Below are 12,779 nucleotides of genomic sequence, written 5' to 3'. Positions count from 1 at the left end.
GCTTTGATCCCAGGGTGTGGGGTTTAATCCCAGGACTGTGGGATCATGACCAGAGCCAAAAGTAGATGCTTAACTGACTGAGCCACCCAGTCATGCCCTAAAGATATTATTTCTTTATTTGAGAGAGAGAGAGAGAGAGAGAGAGAGAGAGAGAGAGAGAAGGAGAGAATACAAGGGGGAGTAGGGGAAAGGCAGTAGGAGAGGGAGAAGCAGACTCCCCACTGAGCAGGGAGCTGGACATGGAGCTCCCTCCCAGGACCCCAAGATCACCACCTGAGCTGAGGGCACTTAACCAACTGAGCCACCCAGGCACCCCCCAACCCCCAAATGATTTTTAATACTTTTTAAGAACAGTTTTAGATTCATAGCAAAATTGAACAGAAGGTATAGAGCTTTCCCCTATACTTCCTTTCCTCCCTTCATGCTTAGGCGTCCCCCCCACTTGTTATCAATATCTCCACTAGAATAGTTCACTTGTTACGATGATGAACTTACATTGACACGTTACTATCATCCAAAGTCCGTAGTTTGTATTATGGTTTGCCCTTGGGTTTGTACATTCTATAGGTTTGGACAATTTATAATACCATTTATCATACAGAGTAGTTTCACTGCTCTAACAGTCCTCTGTGCTCCACGTATTTGAATAATTTTTGACTTACAGAAAAGTTGCAAAAATAACACAGAGTTCCTATATACACTGCATCTGGCTTCCCTTAGTGTAAACATTATATTTACAATTATTGTGCACAGTAAAATTGTGCAAATCAGAAAATTAACATTGGTACAAAAGTATTAACTTAACCAGGGACCAACAGGCTTTTTTTTTTTTTTTTTTTTTTTTTTGGTAAAAGAACGGATAGACAGGACTGGAGTGAGGCAAGAAGGGCACTTAGGACACAAACTTTTTTTTCAAGTTCTTTTTTTAAGTTTTTTTTTTTTTTTTTTTCCAAAGATTTTACTTATTTATTTGCTGGAGAAAGAGAAAGAAAGAGAGAGAGGGAGCAAAAGCAGGGGGAATGGCAGGCAGAGCAGGCAGAGGGAGAAGCAGGTTACCTGCTGAGCAGGAACCTGGGATCAGGACCCAAGCTGAAGGCAACTCTTAACCAGCTGAGCCACCCAAGGTACAAAATTTAAGGACGCACTCTCACGGTCGTGCAAGTGCAGAAACCTAAGAGAGAGAGAAAGAGAGAGTACCTCCTTAAACCTTAAAATCCTGCTTGTCTCACCCTGGTGCTGTCCCTGAGATAGCAAACATTTTACTTTATTTTATTTTATTTTATTTTATTTTATTTTATTTTATTTTATTATTATTTTTGAAAAGTAGGCTCCATGCCCAGTGTAGAGCCCAATGTAGGGCTTTAACTCATGACCCCGAGATCAAGACTTGAGCAGAGATCAAGAGAATGATACTCAACTGACTGAGCCACACAGACACCCACTGTCCCCCCCCTTTTTGAGCTAGCAAACATTTTAGATTTTGCAGGACTTATGGTCTCTGTCACAGCTACTCAGCTCTGCCAGTGCAAGAAAGTAGCCATGGGTAATATGGCTATCTTCCAATAAAACTTTATTTAAATAATAGGTGACAGGCCAGATTTGGCCTTTGGGCCAGAGTTAGTCAACCTCTAATCTAAAGGATAGTTCCCATTCTAATTTCATCAGTTTTTCTACTAATGTCTTTTTTTCCTTCCAAGATCCAAGCCAAAATTCTTTATTACAGTCAGTTGTCTTATTCCCTTAGTTTCCTCCATTGTGACAGTTTCTCATACCTTCCTTATCTTTCATGACCTCGACACTTTGAAAAGTAATGTTATTTTGTAGAATGTCTCTCAATTTTGATTTGTTTCAGATTTTCTCTGATTAGACTTGAGGTTATGTGTTTTTGGAAAGAACACTGCTGAAGCCATATTATACTTTTTTCAGTGTATCACATCAGGGCTACATGATGCTGTTATGTCTTATTGACCTGAACACATGGTTAAGGTGGTATCTGTCAGTTTTTTTCTACCAGGATCTTACATTGTAGAGGTACTGGTTCCCCTTTTGTAATTAACAAATATTTTTGGTGATGATTCTTTGAGACTATAGTGTGTCTCCTCAGGCTTTTAGCATTGTTTGCTAGATTTTTTAAAAAAGATTTTACTTATTTATTTGAGAAAGAGAGAACAAGAGAGCACAAGCAGGGGGAACAGCAGACAGAGAGGGAGCAGGGAGCCCGATGTGGGATTCGATCCCAGAACCCCAGGATCATGACCCGACTGAAGGCAGACGCCCAAATATGTGAGCCACTCAGGTGCCTCTTGTGGATCTTCCCTGTAACAATTACTTAGTACTATGGTGTTTGCCTAATGGTGACTTTCTATTTTCCTCATTCATTTTACATTTATTACTAAGAATTCTTCCATAAAGAAAAGTTATCCTTTCTCCCGTATTTATTTATTCAACTATTTTTGTCCCTATGAATTAATAGTTATTGAATTTTTCTGGATCATAACACAATACTACCATTATATATTTTGTGGCTCAAATTGTTTCTCTGGCTCATGTTTTAATTATCACTTGATTAGAATAATGTAGGATCATCTCATAGGATTTATTTCAGGGATATTGTTAATATTTGGAGTTTTATGGGAAAAATCCAGTGTCACATAAGTGAACTGAAATGATGAATACTAATTAACTCACTTATTAAAATGAGCCTTCTCTTTTCTATAGCATATCAATTCCCATCACTAGAATCAGTTCATTCTTTTAATGACTAAATCACAATTTCCAGAAGCTCCTCTTATGCTATAATCATGTTATTTAAAGAACTTCTGTCAGTCAATAATCAAGTATTTATTCAACACTTGGCATCTTGCCAGTACTGGAAGTGATGGGGGTAAAACAAAACAAAACGAAAAGGTGAGAAATAGTGCACGTGTGTAAGACACCTGGCAGTCAGCTGAGGAGTCAAAGCTAATACAAAGGAAACAATTTGAGAAAAAATAAATACTGTGCTGTGTGGTACTATTTATAAGTGCAACAGGAATTAAAGGAACACTACCTGAAAAAGTTTCAGAGAAGAGATGAGGGTTGAAGTGATCTTCCTAGGTCAAAATTTAGACACATGGAGGGAGAGAGAGAGGGCATTTGTGTGGCCAGGGAAATGTGGAGAAGATCCATCCAGGTGGGAATCAGATTAGTGCCTATTGCGCAATAGAGTATTTCCTGACACAGATCCAAAGATTGTGCTAATACGCTATGGAAAAGGTACATTTTTTAAGTTTTGAAACTTCATTTCTAAAACTAATCTATTTTCAATAAAGAAATGTGGAGTAGGAAGACACAATGGAGAAAAATGTTAACCTAATGGTTAAAATCTGGAAGTATGCCATATGCATGTGTGCACATGTGCTGTATTTATGTTTTTTTAAAAGATCTATTTATTTATTTTAGAGAGAGAGGAAGGGAGGAGGGGCAGAGGGAGAAGGAGAGAGAAAAACTCAAGCAGACTACATGCTGCGCATGAACCCTGAGGTGGCGCTTGATCTCATCACTCCGAGATCATGACCCGAGCAGAAACCAAGAGTCATACACTTAACTGACTGAACCACCCAGGTGCCCCTATTTATGTGTTATGTAAGTTCATGCACATATGTGTAAATATATTTTGAAAGATTTCTTTACTTGAGAGAGAGAGAGGAAGAGGGAGAGAGAGGGAGAGAACATGCACATGAGTTGGGGGAGGAGCACAGGGAGAGCGGGAGAGAAGTAGACTTCTTGCTGAGCATGGGGTCAAAACAATGACCCTGAGATCCGGACCTGAGCTGAAATCAAGAGTTGGATGCTTGACTGACCCAACCGCCTAGGCTTCCCATGTGTACATATTTGTAAGTGCATTTCCATACATATTTAGTGTCAGACTACCTTCATTCAAATACTGGCTGTGCCACTAGGTGTGTGGCATTGGGACAGTTACTTAACTTTTCTATTTCTTGGTTTTCTAATCTGTAAAATGGGAAAAATAAAATAAAATATAATAAAAAAATATAATAAATAAATAAATAAATAAATAAAATAAAATAGTACTCCCTTCATAGAGTGATTGTGGGAATTAAATGAGATATTATATGCATAGTGCTTAGAGTAGTGTCTGGCATATAGTAAGTCTCAATAAATCCTAGCTTGGGGTATTCGGGTGGCTCAGTCAGTTAAGCTTGTGCCTTCAGCTTAGGTCACAATCCCAGCTTCCTGGAATCAAGCCCTGTGTTGAGCCCTTTGCTCAGCAGGGAGCTGCTTCTCCCTCTGTCTGCTGCTCCCCCTGCTTGTGCTCTCTCTCCCTATCTCTCTCTGTCATATAAATGTATCTACACACACACACACACACACATAACATAATCCCTTCTAAGGTAAAACACTATGGTTTTATGCTGCATATAATGCTTTGTAGTTTGCATTTCCTCATAGAAATATGTTACATAATTTTTCTCAGATTATTGAAAGTCTTCTACTACAAGATGATTTTTTAATGACTGCAACATATTTCAGCCTATAGCAATATTTTAATTAATTTTAATCTTTTACTACTGGACACATAAGTTTTTGTTTGAAATTTATAATATTTTATTCATTGAACCTTCTTATAACTAAATAATTTTCCCACCTCTATCTCCTTAGACAAACTCCTAGAATTGGAATTGTTGTATCAAAGAGTGAAAAAATTATAGGCTTTTCATATATAGATATACATATATATGTATATATTTTTATTATACATGTATTAAATATATATATATTTATTTATTTCTAGGAAATTTGCATCCTTACTGGGAGAGCAGGATAGTGTTCATTTCTTTGCAGCCTGAGTGACACAGGTCATTATCATGCCCTGGATGTTTTGATTCATTTGATTTTGAGTAAAGTTGAACATTGTTTGTATGTTTATTGGCCAGCATAATCGGCAGTTTTCCAGACCATTGAGCATTGGGTCAGGAAGGCAGGACTCAGTGGACCCTGAAATGAGAGCCTCACTGGTCCAGGGGCTGTGGTTGGCACATGGGGTGGGGATGCTAGGAGATAAACAGAACATTGTCAAGACAAACTGACCCGCTGTACTCGTTAGTTTACTCAGAACCAGCCCTACATAGGTGGCTTTGATAAATTTTGTGACACTAAAACTATAAAGAGTAATGAAAGACAGATATAGAGTATTCTTAATTTTTTAAAATATAAAATTGACAAAGTAAAGAAAATATAAAGAAGAAACTAATAATCACGTACATTAGCACTTTTGAGAATTAACCATTTTTATTCATTTGCTTCCATGGGCTGTTACTAGAATGTTTTCTAATGGGATAGGAAGGAAAAAATAAAACGATAACAACAACACCCCCCCCCAATTTTCTACCTTTGATACATAGGTATAATTTTATCTATTTAGCTTATTAAAATCCTCCAATATATAAGTGTGTAAAAAAATGTCTTGAAGGGGGGATGTTATCCTGGGGGGATAAAGAGTAAAAGGACTTTCACTTTTTGTTCTGTATTGATATAAACTTTTTCAAAGAGAGATTGTGAATATTCATAAGTAACCTAATTAAAAATGCTTACTATATTAGAATCTTTAGAATTTTTAATATTTTAAAAATTAAAAACAAGCTTTATTCTCACTTTTCTTTGTTATACGAGCAGTTTATGGTAACTGCTTTATGGTTAAAGGGAGTACCCAAGGAGAGGAAACACAATTAATTAAGAGATAATTTGCTTTCATTGATTAGTGGATAGTAAATATGGAACTTATAATAGGTCCTTAAGTCTGAAGAATTCGACTATATAAAACAGTAGTTAAGATTATTGGATTTGAATCCAGTAAGTCCAACTAATTCCAGCTGCTTAGTTAACAAAAAATTCAGCTTTTTTAGTAACTAGCTAAATGATTTCAGGCTAGTTACCTAGCCACCGACCTTTGGTTTTAGGTATCATTGAGCTCTTACTATGATCAGGCTTTGTGTTAAAGGCCCTAATTCTATCCACCATGCAATGTAAAGATGAGGAAACTGAGGCACACGGAAGTTACAAACTTGCCTCAAGTCTGGGCAGAAATGAGATTTAAAAGAAAGCGATCAGGGGCGCCTGGGTGGCTCAGTCAGTTAAGCTTCTGTCTTCCACTGGGGCCATGATCACAGGGTCCTGGGATGGAGCCTGCATCAAGCCCCACATGAAAGCCCCTCATGGAGCCCTTCAGCGAGCCCCTCACCTGGTCCTGTATTGGGCTCCCTGCTCAGTGGGGGGTCTGCTTCTCCCTCTCCCTCTGCCCCTCTCCACCACTTGTGTTCTTTCTCTCACTCTTTCTCTCTCAAATAAATAAATAAAATCTTAAAAAAAGAATAAAATGAAGCAATCAGATTGCTGAGCCATATAACCACTGTTGTCTCCTGCCGCTGTCAGTGGAATTACAATGAACAAAGACAAGTCTTGCTGATTCATGGTAACAAGGATTAGAGGGCTGAGTGAAAGCAAATCAAATAAAAATGCCTCTCCAGCCTCATGTTAGTTTGGGATGAAGTTTCTCTTTTCCCAAGGCTTCTAGCCACACTGTTAATTGGCAACAAAATTAACAGGTTTGAATTCTGTCCTTTTTTAAAAATTGCAAAATCCTCTCTCTCACTCTCTTTTTTTTTTTTTTTTTGCAAAATTCTTAATAAAGAAAAAAGAGGGGCAAAGGCAGAAAGAGGGAACTTTGTAATGGATAATTTATAAACTAGACAGTCATCCTTGAGTAATGAATGATGGCTAAGCATATTCTAAAGAGCTCAGATGATAAAAAAAAAGAACTCAGATGAGTGAACACATCTAAATTTATGTATTCTTAGGATAGACCTATTTGACCATTTTTGACATTTAAGTATATATTAGGGTCACAGGTGTCTTGGGCCATCATCTAAATGCAGTAGAAAGTTCAATTGTTATCACGGACTACTATTTGGATAGAAGTATTCATTGGATGCTTTCTGAGTTTCATTATAGAGGAAATTACTTCTTAGAGTAAAAAGTCAGAATACAAATATAAAGATCAAAAGAAAAATTTGGGTTGAATATGGCTGTTTTGAGAAGGAATGATGCCCAGCTTCTTCCTTTATGCCATTTAAGTTGGATTCCTTATTTTAAACATCGATTTTTATTTTAGGTTGAACAAATCATGGCAGAATTTAAAGTCAGAGCCTTGGAATGTCACCCTGACAAACATCCTGAAAACTCCAAAGCTGGTAAGTATTTACTAATGCCTATTTCCCATGAAAATGAATAGCATCTAGAACTAAAAAGCTATGAATAATAATTTAATTTCTTCTTGTATGTTATGCTCACACTTACTCTTTCACTCAATGCCCAAGAATGTTTTTGCACCATTGGATGGTAGGAGGGGAGCAACCGTGTAGGCTTTTTTTTCCCCCAAGAATATGGAACTTCCATCTTTCTTTAGCTGTAATGTGCTGCTTCCTGGTTTAAAATTTGCCTATTTTATGCTTTATTTACTAGCTCTTGAGTGTTAACATGTCTTAAATATGTTTGTAACCAGGTGATTGCCTTGATGAGAACCTGGCTGTATTTCCTTTATTTGGGGGAACTGAATATGTCTCTATACAACATATGATAATACATTCATACTTTTGTTTTTTCTTTATCATAATTTAAATTCTATCATCATAAATTTTGACATAAATGCTTATGTGTATTTCAGCTTGAAAAAATACAAACCAATTATCTTTCCTTGACCCATCTCTCTCCTGTTCCTCTTCTGTTTCTCTCCTTCCTTTTAGAGCCAAACTTCCTGAAAAAGTTCACAGTTGATACTTGTACTTTCCTTCACCAATTTTCAATTTATCCCCGTCTGACTTTCCCCCCACCTTTCTTGGGAATGACTCTTGGAATAGCCGCCAAGGCTTCCCAGCTGCCAATTAAACAGTTACTTTTTAGCTCTTATCTTCCCTGTGTTTGCATCAGAAATTGACACTGTTGACCATGCCTCCTCCAAACATTCTTTTCTCTTAGATGCCAAAATACATACTCCTGCTTTTCCTCCAACCTCTTGGGCTGATCTTTCTGTCTCTGTTGTGACTCCTTCCTTCTGCCCCAAGGTTCCCTCTAAACTCTATTTTGGGCTTACTCCCCACTTTCTCTCTGGAGTCTTGTCCTGTTGGGTCTGTAATCAAAGGAGCGAGACTGATACAAAGTGAAAGTCAAGCAAAGCTTTATTTCACTCCAAGCATCGAGAATCAAACCGACCAGTTGGGGCTGCCTCTGACAGAGAGGGCGACCCCTCCCTGCCCTGCCGACTAACTTTTAAAGGGCAAGGGCCATGTGGTTGAGCCTGGCCACACATAGGTGGCCAATGAGATTGCAACACACAGAGAAAGCTGCACAGTCATGCTAGGTCACACACAAGTGACCAATTGGATCACAATTTACTGTACAGTAGATATTTGAACTAGCCTATCACCTTGGTCAAAATTGGCCCCCAAAAGGTTGGGCCCACACTCCTTGATAGCTAGGGAGACAGTATGCATGCCCCACTGATTGGATGTCTCCACCTGGCCCCACCCGCCCTTGTATTTGGGCTTTGTTACCTGGGACTGGTTTCCCGGACTTGCTTTTAAATAAGTCCTCTTGGGGTGTGGGGGGGCAGGGTTAGTTTAAGTTTTACTGCAAAAATAACAAAATCACTGTTTAACCGGATGGAATTGCTTTGGCTAAATAGGCCCTTACAGTCCAAATCTGTGATTTCAATCATTAGCTCTTTGTTGATGGCTCCCAAGTCAATCCTTAACTCGATTCTCATTTCTATATTTGGACTCCAGTTTTGACTGCTTCTTAGAATCCATTTGGAGACATTTCAGTCACCCTGTCAGAAACTGAACTCGTTTTCCTCTCACCCTCTCTAAAATCTTGCTCATTTTTCTGTGTTTCCCCATCTTAATAAATGGCACCACCATCCATTTAGTTGGTCAAGCAGAAACCTATCACCCTCCTCTTCCCTATGTCTACCAGTGGTTAATTACTCAATGCTAGTGATTTACCTTCCACATTTCTGTCCTGGAGGTCCTCTTCCCTCCACCTTCACAGACCTTAGAGTAATAAGTCACCATCATTTCGTGCCTGGATCCCCATAGCACTCCTTTAATTGCTTCACACCACAGGCAGTGGATTTCTTTTTAATTATGAAAAATATATAAAATATGTACAAAAGGGTCAAAGAATACTATAGCAAATCCCCATATATGTATACCTAGCTTAAAACTTTACCAAAAAGCAGGGGTGCCTGGGTGGCTCAGTTCCTTAAATGTCTGACTCTTGGCTTCAGGTCATGATCCCAGGGTCATGATCTCAGTGTCATGGGGCTGAACCTTGTATTGGGCTCTGTGCTGAGTGTGGAGCCTGCTTGGGATTCTACTTCTCCCTCTGCACCTCCCACTTGTGTGCCCTCACTTTCATTCTCTCTCTAAAAAAACAAAGAAACAAAAACTTTACTAATGCAGTTGAAGTCTTTTGTGTTTTTCTACCCTGATTTTATCCTCAGGGTAGGTAATACTATCTTAAATTAGGTGATTATATTTACTATATGTGCATACTACAGGTTTGTGTATAGTATGCATATGTATATGACTTTTCTATAAGGAAAATATTATGATTAATCCACATACATGTCTTAATCCACATTATACAATGATAAAACTCAAACCCCTCTCCATTAAAAACATTTCCCCTTATATTATAGCTCTTTATTAATTTTCTCTAGAAGTTGTTGACCTGTATAACCTGGTCATTTTCCAATATATGAAGTCACTTCTTTGTTAGATTTACTTTCAGTCATTTGATTTTTACCCTTTTTATTAAGGCATAATTTGCTTAAGGTAGTGTGAATGAATCCTAAGTATAAACTTGATAAATTCGTCTATGCATAACCAGTTTAACCACTGCTCAGAGGAAGATGTAGAACATTTCTGGTACCCCAGAAGTTCCTTTTCACGTCCTGTTTATTTATTTATTTATTTAAAAGATTTTATTATTTATTTGATACAGAGAGAGAGATCACAGGTAGGCAGAGAGGCAGGCAGAGTGGGAGGGGAAAGCATGCTCCCTGCTGTTTAAAGTCAGCATCCTCTCCCATTTTTAGCTCTCTATTATCATTGATTAGTTCTTTGTGGCTTGAATTTCACATAAATGGAATCAGACAGTCCTCTTTTGTGTGTGGTTTCTTTGATTTGCATTAAGTTTGATATTTGCCCATTTTGTACAGGTAGCAATAGTTCATTTTTTGTGATTGCTGGGCCTTTATGTACAAGCCCCTTCATGTGCTCCCTGTCTCTCCATTTTCATCTTCTCTCCACCACCATGCCCACTATTCCATGTTTCTGCCACACCCGACTACCTTGGCTCTTTAATGTGCCCTGTTTTCAGCTCTTCAGACCTCAGACATTTTTTTTTTTTTTTAAGAGAGAGAGGAGCAGGCAGGGGTGGGGGAGGGACAGAGAGGAAGAGCAGGGCTTCATCCCATGACCTAGACCATGACCTAAGCTGAAATCAAGAGTTGGATGCTTAACCAACCAACTGAACCACCCAGTTGCCCCTCCACTTCAGACCTTTATGCCTGCTGCTTCCTCTGTCTGGCTCCCTCTGATGTCTGTACACTTCTCTGCTTTGCTTTGATTGGTTAGGTCACTCCTGTGTCAGGGTTCAGTTTAGCCATCACTCCCTCTGTTAAGTCATGTGTGCCCTACCTACTCAGAGCACCCTATATATCATGCAGAAAACTGTGTTTCACACTGTCTCCTTGTTGCCTATTTGCTTGTCAGTCATACTGAAAGCTCAGTGAGGCAGGTTTCCTGCCATCTTGTTCACAGTACTGTGTCCCATACCTCACATTGTACCTACCATGGAAGACACTTACTTTGTGCAAATCATTTATTGAATAACTGAATGAATAAATTCATGAGCATTTCTTTAGGAGACATATTAATTACCTCTTTGAACTGGAGTTACTATTAAAATAGATGTCCTGGGACTCCTGGGTGGCTCAACTCTTGATTTTGGCTCAGGTCATGATCTCAGAGTCCTGGGATTGAGTCTGCATGGGGTTCTGAGCTCAGGTGGGGAATCTGCTTAAGGATTCTCTCTCTCCCTCGCCCTCAGTCTCCCCCACCCCCAGCTCGCACTCGATCTCCCAGTTAAATAAATAAATCTTTAAAAAAAGTTAGATCTCCTAACATAAAAGTATAAAAATTTAATAAACACTTAAAAACAACCACCACCCCACGTTATTCTTTAACTGGGTTCTTTTCCAATAAAGCGTGGCTTTGAGTTCTTTCTTTGTCCCTGGCAAGCAATTTCTATTTGGGATACATGATGAATCACTGTGCAATCATTGCCATTTTTGGTTGCCATAGTGATGGGTGTTTTCACGTATGGGCTACCTCAAGGCTTCTTGTTCAGAGAAACACTGAACTGTAAATATTGTTTAAAATGAAAGGCACACAGACATCAATATCTTCCCCTGTCAGGCTTGCACTTGATAGATGAGTCAACCTGTGGTAGAAATTGTTTTCAAATCTGTTTAAGCATCCATTTACTCAATTTGGGTTGATACGACTTTCTGAAAATTTAAGTGGGTCTTTATACACTTGGAGAAGGATTAAGGGTACTGATAAAAGTATTTTAAAATATTAAATGGGGGGCGCCTGGGTGGCTCAGTGGGTTAAGCCGCTACCTTCAGCTCAGGTCATGATCTCAGGGTCTTGGGGTCGAGTCCCGCATCGGGCTCTCTCCTCAGCAGGGAGCCTGCTTCCCTCTCTCTCTCTCTCTCTGCCTGCCTCTCCGTCTACTTGTGATCTCTCTCTGTCAAATAAATAAATAAAATCTTTAAAAAAAGTATTAAATGGGGCACTTGGTTGGTTAAGTGTCCAACTCTTGGTTTTAGCTCAGGTCGTGATTTTAGGATTAAGAGATTAAGCCCTACATTGGGATCTGCTCAGTGGGGAGACTACTTGAAATTGCCTCCCTCTCCCTTTCCCTCTGCCCCACCCCTACTCCCATGCATGCATATACTGTCTCTTTAATAAATAAATAAATCTTAAAAAAAATAAATAAAATATTGGGGCACCTGGGTGGCTCAGTCTTTGAGCATCTGCCTTCGGCTCAGGTCATGATCCCAGGGTCCTGGGATCGAGCCCCAGATCGGGCTCCCTGTTCAGTAGGAAGCCTGCTTCTCCCTCCCCCACTCCCCCTGCTTGTGTTCCCTCTCTCGCTGTGTCTCTCTGTCAAATAAATAAATAAACTCTTTTAATAAATAAATAAATAAATAAATAAATAAATAAAATACTAAAAATATTTATATATTTTTTAAAGAATTCACCCAGATGCCGAATTTTAGTATGGCAGAAATCCAGAATACATTAGGTAGATTTTGAAATCTATTTCATCAGGGTGAACGCTTATAGAGCAACTGCCGTAGGAGAAATTAAACTTGTATATATACCTTTTTGGTTCATTAAGTGTAGTCTCAACCATTTCCACTGAAATTACTAATCTGTTAGCATGATGGAATAGTAGATATGGAGAACAATCTTGTCTGTCTGGATTGCTCCTCGATCCCACTGATGAGGTAGTTGACCTTGGGCAATCTCTTGAGCGTCAGCATTCTCATAGGAAACGTGGGTAGACTAGTAGTATACTGCTTCATGCATCTCATGTGAAGACTAAATGAGGTAGCTTGTATGCAGGAATAGCTCAATGAATGTTGG

The 12,779-nt window shown here is 38.9% G+C and overlaps 1 protein-coding gene across 1 annotated transcript in view; it reads left to right on the top strand.

Annotated features, from left to right (window-relative positions):
* Positions 1-12,779, top strand: part of LOC111145179 (DnaJ heat shock protein family (Hsp40) member C12) — a 36,225-nt gene that overhangs the window by 3,677 nt on the left and 19,769 nt on the right. The window contains exon 2 of the mRNA XM_022499891.1: positions 7,172-7,250. Coding sequence (XP_022355599.1) covers positions 7,172-7,250 — 79 coding nt within the window. The remainder of the gene's footprint in view (positions 1-7,171; positions 7,251-12,779) is intronic.

This window comes from Enhydra lutris, unplaced genomic scaffold, assembly GCF_002288905.1.
Source record: "Enhydra lutris kenyoni isolate GAN:26980312 unplaced genomic scaffold, ASM228890v2 scaffoldscaffold12, whole genome shotgun sequence".
Taxonomy (NCBI): domain Eukaryota; kingdom Metazoa; phylum Chordata; class Mammalia; order Carnivora; family Mustelidae; genus Enhydra; species Enhydra lutris.
This window is presented reverse-complemented; position numbering and strand designations above follow the sequence as displayed.